Source organism: Artemia sp. Qi Xiang Cuo, chromosome 11, assembly GCF_049724085.1.
Source record: "Artemia sp. Qi Xiang Cuo chromosome 11, ASM4972408v1, whole genome shotgun sequence".
NCBI classification, from domain to species: domain Eukaryota; kingdom Metazoa; phylum Arthropoda; class Branchiopoda; order Anostraca; family Artemiidae; genus Artemia; species Artemia sp. Qi Xiang Cuo.
In genome coordinates, this window is record NC_142804.1 from 68758982 (window position 1) to 68778223 (window position 19242).

The following is a 19242-nucleotide window of genomic DNA, read 5'->3' on the forward strand; positions in this document are numbered from 1 at the left end:
TCAAAATTATGATTGGATGTGTCTGGGAAAATGGTGGGCGTGAGAGGGGGGTTAGTTGCCCTCAAATAACTTTCGCATATTAAAAAGGGTACTATCCCTTTGAAATTTCAAATCGAATGAGCCCTTTTCAAGTTTCTACGACAAAGATTTCAATAAAAACCTTATATGCCCCCAGGGCATAACTTATAATCCTTGCCCTGACCGTTGTGGGGAGTGTCCTCCTCAAAAATATATTTTTTATCGGGAAATCAACTACGCCTAACAAAATGATAATAGGTTCTTTCAAATAAAACCTATTTGCACTTGAAAGAACCTATTTGCAAATTTGTAGGCCAGCCAAAGCAATAGCAAAACAAAGTATTATTGCCCAATCATCTTGGTAGTTTTTTTCTTTATTGATTCCAACCGGGTTCTTATTTAGTTTCTGTTCTGTCGTTGATAATTAAACTTCGGAAGGTTTTATTTTCGTTGGTTTCTTTTTCTTTTCTTTCTTTTTTGTTTAGAACTGAGGACGACTCGGCGGAAGTCCTTGTCGAAATATATGCTTATTTTTTCTTTTTCATGGATCGCCACTGGCTGACAAAATCCTCGTTTTTTCACGTTTTTTGATTTTACTTTTCATTTTGTTATTTTCTTTCTTCTCTGAGTTTCATTTGATACAACATGGCACAGAACTTATACGTGAATATTTAGCCCTAGTGTTCCAAATGAACATCGAGCAGGGACTCACACCCGCCAACTTTGCCACAATTAGCAATTGGCCACCTCACTGTTTTGGCCAATACTCTAATATTTTGAAAAAGAATAAAGATCCACTGCTTTGTAAAAGCTACAGGCCAATCACATTTTCGTCTGGGACTTTAGTGAAGGTCTTGTCCCAAGTTGGGCATACCAGGTAAATACACTAAAGTGATCACTGCTATGTGCGAAAACAGCATTGGTGCGGTGGTACGAAATTAGGTTATTAGATGGCTTCGTTTTGAATCAGGAGTTAAGTGGGGTTGTGTTCTATCCCCATTTATAAAGATTATTTTTATTGACTTTGTCCTAAGGAACACGTCAAAGGCTATGGGAGAGCATGGAATCCAATAGTAAGATAAAACTCTTCTAAACTTAGATTATGCAGAGGATTTGTGTGTCCTAGATGAAAATGTTGAAAAAATGAATGATTTTTGATGGTTTTGTGAATTCAGGGTGCATGAATAGGTTTGAACATGAATGTTAAGAAGACGAAGTCACTTGGACTAGGGACAAATGAAGGTGAAGATGTGATAATGGGCAAAGAAAAGATAGATCAAGGGCAAAGCTTCACTTACCTGGGTAGTATTATTAGTAAAGATAGTGGATGCAATGAAGATATTAAATCGGAATAGCAATGGCCTAGGGTGTTATTTGCAGTTAAATAAAGCTAGGAAGAATAGGAAAATAATTCTGCGAACTAATATTGGAATCTTAGAACCTACTGTTTTTAACAGGGGTCAAGCTTATTTTCGAAACGTGGGGACACTTTGGAAGAGGAAAGGAATTTGAGATATTTTCCAGATATATTATTTACGGATTTTTTGGGTACCCGTTTGACTTACCGTATTTCAAACAGTACGCTGTTTGCAAAGTGTGGTTCAATACTGCTTTCTATGGCTGCAACAACAGAAAGGTTGAGATGGCTAGGACACGTTTTACTGATGCAGGATGACAGATTACCAAAGATCGTCCTTTTGGGCCATTCATCTAGGGCCAAATGAAAAGCAGGTTGTCCCTAAATGGGCCATAAGAAAGGATTTAAAGGAGGTTTTTAGAAAGATTCGGATAGAAGGGGGCGTACGCAGTTGCGTTGGTCTCGAGCCGTCTAGTGCTTTGGTTAGCAGCTTGTGCCATACGTAGGTCCCACTAAGTGTATTTGACATTCCAAGGAATTTCACCCAATGAAAAGAATTAGCATCTCCGTGAAGCTTTTACAGAACAGCGAGTCACTTTTTTTCATCCATTTAGCTACATTGAACCATCAACATATCTGAACGCCATTATCTTGTTCAAAATACGACTTGGATGATATACAAACCTAATCCCCCCCCTCATTCCTCTCTGTATGGGTTTTTGTTCTTCAGAAAAGAAATTTTATTTTTACTGAATAATTTGTATTGAAAATATTATCCCTCTGATCTAAACAGTACTCGAATTGTCTCTTAAATAGCAAATTTTTTTAAAGGACTTGTACACCCTTTAGGAACCATGTATTAGCCCCTGTTCTAACTATTTGTATTACCAAAAGAGAAGGTGGAAAAAACTGCCTGATTTCCAAACGTCTGAGAACTCGCTTTGTCTCGACTGTTCATCTGCTTGAGTTTCCATGACAGCACAACAAATAAAATGCCAAGTGGATCTTTGAAGCTGACTTTGGATGTTACCATTCACAAGGTATTTTTTTTAACTATTGAAGCTTTTGAACATGATTTAAAATAACTGCTGGTACTTATCTGTTAGCCAGTACACACTAGAGAATTTGGATCTATAAAATCAGACAAGAACCAGTTTATTCCTGTTTGTATAAATGTATACGGAGACAATTAGCTTCGGCTCATTGGAAAACAACATCATAGCTATATTTTAATAAATATTTAGTTGGTATTTTGGGTAGGTTAGGTTACATTTTGCATGTGGCCCCGCTATAATAAATTCCCCCCCCCCCTGATGTGCAAATATACAGCCCAAATAATATATATCTTATCTATCTCCCAAGTGGCTCAGTTGTTTCAACTCCGTAGGCTACCTCTAGATCCAAATTCTTGAGTGTGTACTGGCTAACAGATAGGTTCCTACCTGCTTTCTGTTACGTATTAATTTTAATTACCATAAACACATAGTATTTACTTTTCCCAAACCATATTTATTCATTGTATTCCTTCGTTTTTAGTTTTGTTGTTTTTATTGTGAAATTGTTCAGCTAATCCACCCTGGAGGCAGAATTTCTTGAATGTGTGAAATCTGCAGCAGAGGTACGCCATTGGTAACAGCTAAACTATAAATATTTCTATTAACTCTTCATAATGCCAAGTCACCTTAGACTGGCAAACTATCCTCCTTAATGTAGTCCCTTGTTAAGCCTTTTGGCAGCCTCCCAAAAAATTTCTATCGAATTTTAGCTCATTCTAATAGTCTTTTCCCAGTCTTGCTCAGAGCCACCGTATTTAAGAAACTTATTTACCAAACTATCATCACCTTGAGTCTTATTATTTTTTAATCCTTTTAGCGTTGGCGCTAATTCTTCATCACAAAACAAATCTTCCTTAGCATCCAAGGTATCTCAAACTTTTTCATTTTCCTCTATATCTTTCCCTGCAACTCTATCTCGGTTTAGCACAATCTCAAAATGGTCTGCCCATCTCTCTTTAACTCTTTTCTTATTACTAATTGTAGCCCTGTTCCTATCTTTAACTGGGAAAAGTCCGGTTTTACTGCTCCCTCTCAATTTATTAACATATCAGTACAATATTTTACTATTATGGCGTCTTGCTGCATCTTCAAGAACCTCGGCATTTTTATCCATGGCCTCCACTTCGTACCTCCTTAGTTCATGTTTTAGCGCTTTTTCTACTTTCTTTACATTTCTTTTGTTTTCATATGATCTATCACTCAAATAATTTTTGTTCCTGTCTAATAAACATAAAGCTTTGTCATTAATATTCCTAGCTGTGCTCCTAACTTTTTTACACCATCAGCAACTTCACAAACTGTTTTTCTTAGATTATTCCATCCATCTTTCACATTGACAGATTTTAAACTCTTTAGTTTAGTATTCAACTGTTCCTGGAAACCTTCTCTCAAATTTTCATTCTGGAGTCTACCAAAATCATAACTTCCCGGGGGTATCCTTCCAAAATTTCTGCTTTAAATTAACCCTAGACATTACTAGATGGTGATATTTACTTTTAGCATCAATATTAGCACTCCTATGTACCCTAGTATCTTGTATTGATTCTGCCAGTCTTTGGTTTACAGTATCATAATCAATAAGATTTGCTGTCTTACCATCACGTGAATACCAATATTAACTTATGGGCTATTTTATGGCCAAACACCGTATTGGCTATATCTAGATGGTTATACCTAAAAAATTACAGAACTCTATAGCAATTACTGTGTTCTTTTCCTGCTCCAAATTTACTTCGGCTAGGGTGATAGCTATCCCTTTCTCTACCAGCCTGGGCGTGAAAATATTCTAATAAAAACACTATATTCCTATATGGGAACCTGTCTATTTGCTCCAGTAACTGTAAGTAAAATTCGTCTGAGTCACTAGTATCTCCGTCAGACGGTTCTGCAGGGACATTTATAACTAAAACGGACAGTCTGAACTATTTAGTCATAAAATGAGCAATTAGTATTCTATCATTAATACCATACCAGTCAAAACAAGACTAAGCAGCTTCCTTCTTCATCACTAGCCTTACTCCCTGTCTATGTACTCCATCCATCCTGCCTGAGTCAATAAATTCTATATCACCTAGTTTCGTACTTTCTACCCCTGGGATATGAATTTCTGAAATTCCTAATAAGTCAAGTTCGAATCGTCTGAATTGGTCAGTCGAAATGTCCTTACGATAGTTGTTTTTTAACGTCGTAACATTCCAAGTTCCAATTTTCATATTTTTAAATCATTGAAATTATTATGGCCTCAGGAAAAGCAATGGTCCCGGATACCAGCGCAGGACAGGGACCGAGACATCTTCCCAAGTATACACCAAAGCCCTTAAGCTGGCTGAGAACGAGACAGCAAGAAGTCCCTGGGACCTCCAGCATGAATGGAGGCTTTGTGCAATCCTGGGCCCATCTTGGTCAGCACTGGTTTTCAGCACTTGGTGATGCCCTTCTATCAACAAGAGTCTAAATCCTGCACAGATAGTCTCAAGCATTTTACCTCCGACTCATTATATATTCATGCCCACAAATATTAGGGTACTACGGGGATGCAACCAATAGTAGATAAAGTAGCTTGGAAGAGGTTTTTCAGTCCAAAAACGCCCGCCAAAACAGACCAACCCTAGAAGAACTATCCATTAATCAGAATTCTTTGCGAATGCTATGTCGTTTACTAGGCTATAATTTCCTCAAGGGGCGCCATTCCTCAAGTGGGGATAAGGTTGACCACAAGGTCCCAGTCTTGCAAGTACCCCAAAGTATCGAGGCAGCCCTTTGCAGAGGCCTTTGTCCATATATCTGGAACTTACGCCCTGTCGCAATTGTCCTCCTATAGAAGATCCTCCCACGATTGTTCTTCATCACCAGACAATTTAATCCATTACTTGGAAAAGGTTTGTAACTCACGGGACGTGTGCAAACACTGGTGGGCCCTGTTTGTGGGCTCTTTTCTCTCTCTCTCTCTCTCTCTCTCTCTCTCTCTCTCTCTCTCTCTCTCTCTATCTCTCTATAAATTTATCTATCTTTTTCTCTCTCTCTCCCTCTCTCTATCTATATCTCTCTCTCCATCTATCTATCTCTCTATCTCTCTCTCTCTATAACACTCACACACACACTCTCTCTATCTATCTATCTATATATATATATATATATATATATATATATATATATATATATATAAAGAGAGAGAGAGAGGGAGAGCGAGTGAGAGTGAGAGAGAGAGAGAGAGCCTTAATCACTGTCTATGCACTCCATCCTTCCTGCCTGAGTAAATAAATTCTATATCACCTAATTTCATACTTTCTACCCATGGGGTATGAGTTTCTGAAACACCTAATAAGTCCAGTTCAAATTGTCTGAATTTGTCAGTCAAAATGTCGATAGGATAGTTATATTTTAACGTCGTAACATTCCAATTTTCATATTTTTTAAATCATTGGAATTATTTTGGCCTCAGGAAAAGCAATGGTCCCGGATACCTGAGCAGGACGGAGACCAATACATCTTCCCAAGTTTACACCGAAGTGCTTAAGCTTGCTTAGAACCGGACAGCAAGAAGTCTCTGGGACCTCCATTATGAATTGACGTTTTGTGCAATCCTGGGCCAATCATGATCACAACATGGTTTTCAGCACTTGGCGATTCTCTTCTATCGACAAGAGTTAAAATCCTGCACAGACAGTCCCTATTACCTCCGACTTATGTATATATATTCTTGCGCACAAATATTATGCTACTACGCGGAGGCAACCCATAGTAGATAAATTAGCTAGGAAGAGGTTTTTCAGCCTGAAAAAAACCGCCAAGACAGACCACGCCCAGAAAAATTATCCATTAATCAGAATCCGGTGCAAATACTGTGTCGTTTACTAAGCTGTAATTCCTTGCGCGGCGCCACTCTTCAAGTGGGGATAAGGTTGACTACAAGGTCCTAAGTCTTGTGGGTACCTTTGAAAGGATCGAGGCAGTCTTTTGCAGAGATCTTCGTCCATAGATCTGGATTCTACGTCCTGTCGCAGTTGTCTTCCTATAGAGGCTCCTCCCACGAAGGTGTTCTGCATCACCATACAATTTAAACCATTGCTGGGAGGTTTGTAACTCACGGGACGTGTGCACACCCTAATGGGCCCTGTTGAGTGTACATTTGAGGGGCCACTAAGGCTAGGAATAAGTGAAGATCAAAAGGAGACAATGGGTAACGAAAACATTTATCAGGCGGACAGTTTCACATACCTTGGTACTAATATTACTAAGGACGGTGGACGCCTTGAAGATGTTAAAAGTAGAATAGCCAAGGCTTAGGGTGTTTTTTCACAGTCAAAAAGAGTTTGGAAGAATAGGAAGATAAGTCTGCAAACCAAGGTTAGAATTTTGGAAGCTACGGTGACGCCAGTGATCAAATATGGCTCGGAAGCCTGGGTACTCCTAAAAGTGAATGGAGATTTGCTATTGCTAGATGTTTTTCAGAGAAATTACCTACGGATTGTTCTGGGTACCCGGCTGACTGACTGTATTTCAAACAGTAGGCTGTACGAAAAGTGTGGTTCCATCTTGCTGTGGTTCTATCTTGTGGAACTTCCTGGGAGGGTGTAAAGAGGGAGGCTTTGAATAGATTGGGATGGAGGAGGAGCGTGTGGAGCTGTGTTGCCTTCAGGTGGTTTGGTGCTGCGGTGAGCTATTAGTAGTAGTAGCCGTAGTATTCTCATAATATATATGCTTTGTAGGCTCGAGCCACCTCTAGCACAAGTTGTAAAATTTGTCACCTTATTTTTATGCTTAGTGATACAATATATTGTTTTAAAAATAGTAACCCCTTTCTTTTAGAGAAACTCCAGTTTATTTTTTTAAAAGATCATGCATTCATTTAAGGTTTGTTAATGTAAATAAAGTTTTGTTGTTGAAATGGCTTTCATAAGAAAACAGCGTCAAACTTGCATTTTTGGTCACAAAGAAAAAATTTAAATAAAATACAATCAAAACAAAATTTAAAATTACGACAAAATACAAGAGGAAACGACAATCAAAATTTGTCAGTTAAAAATGAATACAAAAAAAAAGATACAAAATTAGACAAAAACTTCATAGACTTAAAAAGTCGGTTAAAGATAAAAAAGAAATTGTAGAAGATAAAAAAATCAACAAAATAAATTAAAGAACAAGTGGCCTTAAATGGATCTAAAAATCATCAAAATTGGAAACATAGGACGGTAAAACTACTCCACAATATCTAGTTTTACGTCAGCCATTCCCATGAACTTGTTTATGCTGGCAGTCTACTGATTACAAAGGGTATATTCCAGAACTCATATATACGACTATACATATATATATATATATATATATATATATATATATATATATATATATATATATATATATATATATATATATATATATATATATATATATATATATATATATATATATATATATATATATATATATATATATACACTTTTTTCAGGTAGAATGTCCTGGCATGCATTTATCTTATGGAGATAAACTGTTAGTTCGTTTTTGCATCCTCAATTACCACTTGCATACAAGCACAATAAATAAGGGACCAGCTTATGTTTTCAACGAAAGGTTCTTCCTTCAGAAGGTAATTTTTTCATTAGAAACTGGATTATTTTATCATTGGGATTTACTTTCGTTTTTATTGCATAAAAGGGAAAGATATTTTATAGATAAGCTGAACAAATATTTCGTGACCTTCTTTCTTCTTTTCCTTACCATAAGTGGCTTCTCGTATTTTTTGTGTTTCTTTTTCTTTTTTGCTACAAGTTTATATTATTTAGAAGCAGAATACCTAAGTAGAAGAAGTAGAATATCTAAGTCAAAGCGATAGCTACGACCCAGTAAAGTTCAAACCTAACCCACAATAACTGAAGAGTTTACCAGCTGGCTGTTTTTGAAAAACCATTGAAACTGTAGTGCAAAAATTATTTCGTCCTAGAAGACAACAGCCCCCCTCGCATAATTTCCAGAAACAGTAAATAGTTTTTACCTTTTTAGTAATATTAAAGTTACTCATAGTATAGTATATAATTATAGCAACTTACAGTTACAGTCATTATTGCACTTATTTCTGAGGTCAAACACAGTCATAGAACTGTTTCTTTCAAATTTTGTCTGAGATCCCCGTCGAAGCCGAAAAAAGCCGATTAAAAAATATAAAAAGCAGTAAAAGAACTCTTTAGGAGACAAAGAGATGCCCCCCCCACTTCTTTGGATGCTTCAAAATAATTTACTTTTTATTGAAAAAGAACAACCTAAGAGAACAAATACAATTCAGATTTTAAATCTCAATTATAATTTTATTTTTCTTTAAATATTTAATATATTGCACAGAAGACAAGTTGTAATTTTTGTATTCCTATGGTTCTCATTACGCTTGTGTACGCACATTTAGCCTTTCTTTATTAGAATCAATTCTTTCGAGTCTAAATGAGTCTCCAACACTAAGAACGATGGATTGTTTTCACTAAAATTGGGTCAACAATACCCAGGCCTTGTACTCTTTGGGATCCAAAATCAGGGTATTGTTTTTGCTACTGTTGAACCCGAAGGCATCTTTATTCGGAATAATAGCTTCTTTCTGTACCAAACAAAATCTAATAAATAAAACAGGGCATATTTGAATATAAGGAGCTAAGGAGCTCTGTGTACCCCTTGAAATTGTGCCAATTAAATCAATTTCAGCTTAAAAAATCTGTATAGTTTGATTTCAAGGGACATGGCCTCTAGGATCATTGTTTCTTCTTTTTCTCGGTTATGATAACCATGGATACTTTACGCAAAAAACTGCACTTTCTTATCTTATGATTTAAAATTTTTGCTCCTTAGGGGTAGTAGACCAACCATGATTTGTTCCAAGTATTCTTCCATCAACATCAATTGTCTGTTTCATCCTACCATACTATCTTCCTACCACAACAGTTTTACTAAGTAATGCTCCCACGGGTCCCTTTCTATATGTTTTTAACTTAATATAATATTATCTAGTCTCCTTGATTGATTTTCCTTATCACCGACATTAGGTAACAGCGTCCTGATTTTAGATTAAAAAAAAATACCCTACCCGGGTACCGAAGAACCGACTATAGGTTTACTGAACTATGTAGTCTTATTCTAGTCATAGACAAGGAATCAACATCACTAAAATTTGAACTCTAACCCGTCCAAGCAAACTCTCAACGTACGTATTAGGATTCCTTCAACAGTTTGGCCACCTAGAACAATAGAAGAAACATAAAACTATAAAAGCGGACTTTCAGAATTGTACCAATGGGGAAAAAATGGAAATCTCGTACTAATTATCTTAGTCAATAACTCTGAAGAAAAAAAATATCTTTTCAAACTGAGTTTTTGTGTTATAGGGGTAAATAGATTATAAAGTGTAGTGGTACAATCATAAGCAGCGCCCTAGCGCTGCCTAAGAAAGAACGATGTGGGCACAATGTGTTTTTTTTTTCTCCATACCCGGGCAATTCGTATCGACGGAGTTGTCGTAGAAAGTTCGAAAAGGGCTCATTCGATTGGAAATTGGAGTGGCTAGCGCCCATTTTAATAGTCGAAAGTGATTGGAGGGCAACTAGCCCCCCCCCCCACGCCAATCATTCCCCCAAACACATCCAATCAAAATTTTGAGATAGCCATATTGTTCAGCATAGTTGATTTCCAGATAGAAAATATCTTTTTGAGGAGGACACTCCCCCACAACCCACGGGGCAAGGGTTTTAAGTTATATAAGGTTTTAAGGCATATAAGGTTTTTATAGAAGGCGTTGTCGTAGAAACTTCAAAAAAGGCTCTTTCGATTGGAAATTCAAAGAGCTAGTGCCCTTTTTAATAGTCGAAAGTATTTGTAGGGCAACTAACCCCCCCACGCCCATTATTCCCCCAAACACATCCAATCACAATTTTGACATAGACATTTTGTTCAGCGTACTTGATTTCCAGATAGAAAATATGTTTTCGATGAGGACACTCTCCCACAACCCTCAGGGCAAGGGTTTTAAGATATACCTTGGGGTCTTATAAGGTTTTATAGTCGGCGTTGTCGTAGAAACTTCAAAACAGGCTCATTCGATTCGAAATTCGAAGGGATTTTGCCCTTTTTAATAGTCGAAAGTGATTGGAGGGCAACTAGCCCCCCCATCATTCCCTCAAACACATCCAATCAAAATTTTTAGAGAGCCATTTTGTTCAGCGTAGTTGATTTCCAGATAGAAAATATGTTTTTGAGGAGGACATTCCCCCACTACCCTCAGGGCAAGGGTGTTGTGTTATGCCCTGGGGGCATATGAGGTTTTTATAGAAGGTGTTGTCGTAGAAACTTCAAAACAGGCTCATTCGATTGGAAATTCAAAGCGCTAGTACCCTTTTTATTAGTCGGAAGTGATTGGAGGGCAACTAGCCCCCGCCCCCACGCCCATCAGTCCCCCAAAACATCCAATCAAAATTTTGAGATAGCCATTTTGTTCAGCGTAGTTGATATCCACATAGAAAATTTGTTTTTGATGAGGACACTCCCCCACAACCCTCAGGGCAAGGGTTTTAAGTTATGCCCTGGGGTCATATAAGGTTTTTTATAGAAGGCGTTGTCGTAGAAACTTCAAAAAATGCTCTTTCGATTGGAAATTCAAAGAGCTAGTGCCCTTTTTAATAGTCGAAAGTTATTGGAGGGCAACTAACCCCCCCCCACGCCCATTATTCCCCCAAACACATCCAATCAAAATTTTGAGATAGAAATTTTGTTCAGCGTACTTGATTTCCAGATAGAAAATATGTTTTCGAAGAGGACACTCTCCCACAACCCTCAGGGCAAGGGTTTTAAGATATACCTTGGGGACATATAAGGTTTTATAGTAGGCGTTGTCGTAGAAACTTCAAAACAGGCTCATTCGATTGGAAATTCAAAGGGCTTGTACCCTTTTTAATAGTCGAAAGTGATTGGAGGGTAACTAGCCCCCCACTCCCATAATTCCCCCACACACATCCAATCAACATTTTGAGATTGCCATTTTGTTCAGCGTAATTGATTTTCAGATAGAAAATATGTTTTTGAGAAGGAAAATCCCCCACAAGCCTCAGGGCAAGGGTTTTGTGTTATGCCCTGGGGGCATATGAGGTTTTTATTGAAGGTGTTGTCGTAAAAACTTCAAAACAGGCTCATTCGATTGTAAATTCAAAGCGCTCTTTTTAGTACCCTTTTCAATAGTCGAAAGTGATTGGAGGGCAACTAGCCCCCTCCCCCACGCCCATCAATCCCCCAAAACACCAAATCAAAATTTTGAGATAGCCATTTTGTTCAGCGTAGTTGATTTCCAGATAGAGAGTTTGTTTTTGAAGTGGACACTCACCAACAACCCTCAGGGCAAGGTTTTTCAGTTATGCCCTAGGGGCATATAAGGTTTTTATAGAATGCGTTGTCGTAGAAACTTCAACACAGGCTGATTCGATTGAACATTAAACGGGCTCGTACCCTTTTTAATAGTCGAAAGTGATTTGAGTGCAATTAGCCCCACCCCCTCACGCCGATCGTTTCCCCAAACACATCCAATCAAAATTTTGAGATCATTTTGTTCAGCGTAGTTGATTTCCAGATAGAAAATATGTTTTTGAGGAGGACGCTCCCCCACATCCCTCAGGGCAAGGGTTTTAAGTTATGCCCTGGGGGTATATAAGGTTTTTAAAAAAGGCGTTGTCGTAGAAACTTCAATAAAAGCTCGTTCGACTGGAAATTCAAAGAGCTAGTGCCCTTTTTAATAGTCGAAAGTGATTGGAGGGCAACTAGCCCCACACCCATCATTCCCCCGAACACATCCAATAAAAATTTTGAGATAGCCATTTTGTTCAGGGTAGTTGATTTCCAGATAGAAAACACATTTTTAAGGAGGACACTCACCCACAACCCTCAGGACAAGGATTATAAGTTATGCCCTGGGGGCATATAAGGTTTTTATTGAAATCTTTGTCGTAGAAACATGAAAAAGGGCTCATTCGATTTGAAATTCAAAGGACTAGTACCCTTTTTAATAGTCAAAAGGGATTTGAGAGCAACTAACCCCCCTCTTTCGCCCACCTTTTCCCAAAACACATCCAATCAAAATTTTTAGATTGCCATTTTATTTCACGTAGTTAAAAGTTTCGGATATTGGGTCTTTAAGCATTGCGACCCCTCCCTCAGAGCCCTCAAGACAAGGGCTTCAAGTTTTACTTTGGGGGCATCTAAAGTTTTTATTGAAAGCTCTCTCGAAGAAACTTCGAAAAGGTTCATTCAATTGGAAATTCCAAAGGCTAGTGCCTTTTTTAATAGTTGAAAGTGATTGGATAGTGACTAACGCCCCTCTCACGCCCACCATTTTCTCAAACAAATCCAATCAATATTTTGAGATGTCCATTTTGTTCAACGTAGTTGAAAGTTCTGGAAATTAGGTGTTTTAGGATGATAAACCCCTCAGAGTCCACAGTGCAAGGGTTGTAAGTTATGCCCTGGGGGCATACAAGGTTTATATAGAAAGTTGTTGTATATGATTTATAGAATAGATTTTAGTCTTCCTCAAATCCAATTTTTATATGTTTAAAAACTAAATGTTGACTTAAGATTAAATTAAAATGCACTGTGATAATGCTAATTCCCAATAAGGCATCTCAGCAGTATCCCAAGAACGACTGAGGGTATTATGTTCAAACGTTCGGGGCTACTTCTGCTCTTAAAATTTAACCAAACCAAAATAGCGTAAGTGTATCCAAGCTATCAAAGAAAGTAAACAGATTTTTTTGCGAATGGTACAAGTTTTCCATTACAGGTCAACTAGAGGAGTTATGAAACTAAATTAAACAGTACTATTTGTGTCCAGATTTTTAAAAGGGTATATGCTGTTGAAAATTGCCGAAAGTTTTTCTCCAGCATACAAATAGCAGGCCAAACTACAAAGTCTTAAAAAACAAAAAGATTTAAAGAATTATTTTCAATTTCCCTGAAAAGACTATGTCAATATAAGACAGACAAAAATTAAATTAAAAAAAACTTTTTCCACAAAATAATTTTTTCAAACAAAAGTAAAGAACTCCATTTAACCAAAAATGTGCTAAAATGAAATCAAATAGTCTACCAAGAATGAAACTACCACAAATCAGCATTGATAAATAAATGAAACCCAATACGAACAGAAATTTCAATAAATAACCGAGTCAAACTCAAAACGAGCAGAAATTAACTTAAGTTGGGCGCAAAAACCCCTATGCCTTCTTCAAGACCAGAACAAAATTTGCACTTTACTGAAAAAATACAAGTGAAAGTGCATTGTCAGTTTAATATACATATACTGATATTCAGTAATCAAAATGTTAATATTATTTGATTTATTAAAATTATAAAAGTAAAAACATTTAAATTTTTTCAGTAAAAAGCAAATTTTGTTCTGGCCTTGGGAAGGCATAGGGATTTTGCGCCCAACTTATGTTAATTTCGGCTCGTTTTGAGTTTGACTCGGTTAATTATTGTAATTTCTGTTCGTTTTGGGTTTCATTTATTTATCGATGCTGATTTGTGGTAGTTTCACGCTTGGTAGATAATTTGATTATAGTTTTGCTCATTTGTTGTTTAATGGACTTCTTTACTTTTCTTTGGAAAAACTTATTTTGTGGAAAAAGTTTTTTTAATTAATACAGAGTAAAAGTAAGGTACAGGGTACCATAAAGAATAAAGTATTGATAAAGTATAAGGTGAAGTATTGGGTAAAAAGAAAAGCGGCACATCTTAACTGTCTTAATTGCACATCTATCATACGACTATAAAAAGGAAAACTAATTGTACCCCCTTCTTTGAAAAACCTTTAAAAATTTTTGTCTTCCCAAGAATCTAGCAAAGGCTGCTTTACAATACATTATATTTTTGGTTTTGTCGCCTTTGGTTTTGATACCGTTTCAAAATATTAAATAAAATTCCAGATTTTGAGTCGTCTGATTGGTAAAGTCTGTCATTGTTTCAGGCTAAGAGTGGTTACTTTCCCAGCTCAATTCTTATTAATCCAGCTTCTTAGGAGTGTAACTGTTATCTGTTGCTGGAATTAATAGAACATATGTATATATATATTTATATATATATATATATATATATATATATATATATATATATATATATATATATATATATATATATATATATATATATATATATATATATATATATATATATATATATATATATATATATATATATATATATATATATATATATATATATATATATATATATATATATATATATATATATATATTTGTCTGAAGAGTCATCTAGATCAGTCGTGCTAAAAGATAAACAGGATGATGTGTAATTCTACTAATTTGATGACCAATTCTTGAACTGCCCAAGCCCATTCTTTACTCCTGCAGTCATTCAGGATGCAGGCCTTTTTACAAGACTCCACCGACAGAATATAACTGGAACATCAAGACGTATAGAATGCTTGCTTTAGCTGGGCGTGAATACAATTGGAGACACATGTAGGAACGGTATTGTATGATTTCCCAACGATTTCACAAAACTCTGGCAAAAATTTGGCAAAACTTTATATTGAAGGGAAGATATGACAACCGTGTTTGATTAATTTTCAGAAAATTCAGGTTTGAATGATGTTTTCGGGAATGAATTCAGGCTAGAAATAGCGAAATATACTTGTTAACATGAATCTCCCACGTGCCCAGTGCCAGGACCCAGGGCGAAGTTTTCCGTTTGAATGATTATATTTATGAGCAAGCGTTCGATTCGGAAGGTAGAAGGGCTTTAACGAAGGTATGGTTTTTTTTTGGTATGGGTATATTTTTGGTATGGTATATCAGATAAATGCATTAAAGCGATTAGTACTATGTACGAGAACAACATTGGTGCGGTTAAGGTATGAAATAAGGTTAGTACCTGTTTTTTTGTTTTTTTTTATTGAATCAGGAGTTAAGCAGGATTGCGATCTATCCAAATTTATGCGGATAATTTTGATGGACTTTGTTGTCCCAGATGAAAATGTTAGTAAAATCAATGCTGTTTTGGAAGTTTTGAGAGTTCAGGGTGCAAGAATAGGCTTGAAAATAAGCATTAAGAAGATAATGTCACTGAAGATAGGAATAAATCAAGGTGAAGACGGGATGCTGGGTAATGAGAAGATTCATCATGCGGATAGCTTTTATTACTTATGTAGTAAGCAAATAGGTAAAAACCGAAGTTTCTTTTCAAATTGAAAAAAGTTTGGAAGAATAGGAAGATAAGTCTTCAAACCAAGATTAGAGTATTGGAAGCTACAGTGGTAAGATTTGTCAAATAAGGTTCTGAAGTGTGGGTACTTTGGACGACGGAGGAGGATTTTCTAGATGTCTCAAGAGGAATGTCAACTGATTTTCTTGGGATATTCCGCTTTCTACGACTATAGAGGAAGGTTGAAATAGATAGGACACCTTTTGCGGATGAAGGATGACAGAATGCCAAAGACCGTCCTTTTCGGCCATCCATCTAAGGCCAAACAAAAAGCAGTTCATCTCTGAATAGGGTGGAAATAGGTCGTAAGTAAGGAGTTAAAGACAATTGGAATTTCTTGAGAGGAAGTAAAGAGGAAATATTGGGATGAAAGAGGGTAGTGCGCAACTCTGCTGGCCTCAGGCGGCTTGATGCTGCAGTGAGTTGTTAGCGGTAGTTTAATTGCCCAATTGGGTCTTTCTTCTATTTTTGCGAATCATTTATATTTTGGGCTAATTTTAAATGTGTTTGATATCCTACCCTGACCTTTGCTCAATTATGGATAATGTCTTTCTACGAAACCCAATTTGTTTTTATTATTTAGGCTAAAAGGAGGTATCTGCCTTGGCCTTTATTTTAGCTGTTCAGGAAGCTTGTAACCTATGCCGTTTGGTTATAAGAACGATAATATCTAACACCGACATTTTCAGAGTTTACCTCTCTGCTTTCAACCAAGACATGTCATTGAGCTATTGGCTGGCGAGAAGTGTGTTTTTGAATTGGTAGCAATAAGAAATGTGATTCCAGTGACTCTGGCCAGATTTCCAATTGATACCATTTCATTTATTTTTGAAGCCTTGCAGACGATTAAGACTGATGAAATAGTTGAAAAGCGAATAAAACTAAGACTACACAAGGTTAGAAAAGAAAAGGTATGTTTTTCACTTACCACCTTTCTTTCGAAATAAATATTTTTTTGTATTTTTCTACACTAAATTCATGTATAGGACTGATATCTTACGCAGTCTCGATCGTTCTTGAATAATCTTTCTTATTACATTCTAAGACCACACTGGCTATACATGACTATGAAACTAAGAGAGGAAAGGAAATAATAAATGAAAAATAAAATAAAAAAAGGTGAGAAACCGAAGATTTTGTCAGCCGATGGCAAAATATCGACAAGAAGGTCCTTGTCGAGATATTTGCTTGTTCTTCGTCTACATGTTTTGCCACTGGCTGATAAAATCCTCGTTTTCTCACCTTTTTTATTTTATTTTTCATTTATTATTTCCTTTCCTCTCTTAGTTTCATATTTCTTTCTTATTCCCCATTAAAGAAAGCTCAGGTGGCGTATCCAATTCTAACTGTATGACAGATAAAGCTAATTTTTTGCTTGATTTTTAATAAACAAAACAACTTTTCTCCAATCATAGGCAGCGCAGCAGCGCTGCCTAAGTATAGAACAATGTTGGCACAATGTATTATTTATTTCTTTTTTTTATCCATACCCGGGCACTTTGTATCGAAGGAGTTGTCGTGGAAACTTCGAAAAGGGCTCATTCGATTGGAAATTGGAGTGGCTAGTGCCCTTTTTAATAGTCGAAAATGATTGGAGGGAAATATAGCCCCCCCCCCCATGCCCATCATTCCCCCAAACACATCCAATCAAAATTTTGAGATAGCCATTTTATTCAGCGTAGTTGATTTCCAGATAGAAAATATGTTTTTGAGGAGGTCGCTCCCCCACAACCCTCAGAGCAAGGGTTTTAAATTATGCCCTGGGGGCATATAAGAACGATGTTGGCATAATGCATTATTTATTATTATTTTGTTCCTTTAGAGCAGGGCACTTCGTATCGAAGAAGTTGTCGTAGAAACTTTGAAAAGGGCTCATTCAATTGTAAATTGGAGTGGCTTGTGCCCTTTTTAATAGTCGAAAGTGATTGCAAGGCAACTAACACCCCTTCCACACCCACCATTTCCCGAAAGACATCCAATAAAGATTTTGAGATAGCATTTTGTTCAGTGTGGTTGATTTCCAGATAGAAATTATGTTTTTGAGGAGGACACTCCCCCACAGTCCTCAGGGCAAGGGTTGTAAGTTATGCCCTTGGGACATATAAGCTTTTTTTATAGAAGGCGTTGTCGTAGAAACTTCAAAAAAGGCTCATTCGATTGAAAATTGAAAGGGCTAGTGCCCCTTTTAATAGTCGGCAGTGATTGAAGGGCAACTAACCCCCCTCTCACGCCCACCTTTTCCCCAAACACATCCAATCAAAATTTTTAGATTGCCATTTTATCAACGTAGTTTTAGTTCCTGGAAATTAGGTCTTTGAGGATGAGAACCCTCCCCCCCCCACAACCCACAGGGCAAGGTTTGTAAGTTATGCCCTGGGGGAATATAAGGTTTTTATAGAAGGCGTTGTCGTAGAAACTTTAAATAGGGCTCATTCGATTGGAAATTAAAATGGCTAGTGCCCTTTTTAATATTCGAAAGTAATTGGAAGGCAACTAACACCCCTTCCATGCCCATCATTTCCCCAAACACATCCAATCAAAATCTCGAGATAGCCATCTTGTTCCACGCAGTTTAAAGTTCAAGAAATTATACTTTTGAGCAGGACACTCCCCCCAGAGTCTTCAGGGCAAGGTTTATAAGTCATGCCTTGAGGGCATATAAGTTTTTATTGAAATCTTCGTCTTAGAAACTTCAGAAAGGGCTCATTCTATTGGAAATTCAAAGGTTTAGTGCCCTTTTTAATAGAACATCGTAAAAAAATTCAACGTAGTTTTAGTTTCTGGAAATTAGGTCATTGAGGATGACAATCCCCCCCCCACAGCCCTCAGGGCACGGGTTGTAAGTTATGCCCTGGGGGAATATAAGGCTTTTATAGAACGCGTTGTCGTAGAAACTTCAAATAGGGCTCATTCGATTGGAAATTAAAATGGCTATTGCCCTTTTTAATAGTCGAAAGTAATTGGAAGGCAACTAACACGCCTTCCACGCCCACCATTTCCCCAAACAAATTCAATAAAAATCTTAAGATAGCCATTTTGTTCCACGCAGTTTAAAGTTCAGGAAATTATACTTTTGAGCAGGACACTCCCCCCCAGAGTCTTCAGGACAAGGGTTATAAGTTATGCCCTGAGGGCATATAAGTTTTTATTGAAATCTTCGTTTTATAAACTTCAAAAAGGGCTCATTCTATTTGAAATTCAAAGGTCTAGTGCCCTTTTTAATAGAACATCGTAAAAAAAGACCGATGTTGGCACAATGTATTTTTTTTTCCATACCAGGGCACTTCGTATCGATGGAGTTGTCGTAGAAACTTCGAAAAGGGCTCATTCGATTGGAAATTAGAGTGGCTAGTGCCCTTGTTAATATTCGAAACTGATGGGAGGGCAACTGGCCCCCACCCCCTTACGCCCATCATTCTCCCAAACACATCCAATCAAAATTTTGAGATAACCATTTTGTTCAGCGTAGTTGATTTCCAGATAGAAAATATGTTTTTGAGGAGGACACTCCCCCACAACCCTCAGGGCAAGGGTTTTAAGTTATGACCTGGGGGCATATAATAACGATGTTGC

At 37.0% G+C, this 19242-nt stretch overlaps 1 protein-coding gene across 5 annotated transcripts in view; it reads left to right on the forward strand.

The window, feature by feature from the left end:
- The window catches only part of LOC148947277 (uncharacterized), a 47927-nt gene that overhangs the window by 16625 nt on the left and 12060 nt on the right, over positions 1-19242 (forward strand). For 2 of the 5 annotated variants that reach the window (XM_089097362.1, XM_089097361.1), the window contains exons 2-3: positions 7880-8017; positions 16359-16580. In XM_089097362.1, coding sequence (XP_088953488.1) covers positions 7895-8017; positions 16359-16580 — 345 coding nt within the window. In that variant the 5' untranslated portion in view covers positions 7880-7894. Of the gene's footprint in view, positions 1-2216; positions 2416-7879; positions 8018-16358; positions 16581-19242 lie in introns of those variants that run through there. The other 3 variants (XM_089097359.1, XM_089097360.1, XM_089097363.1) reach the window with 3 other exon arrangements.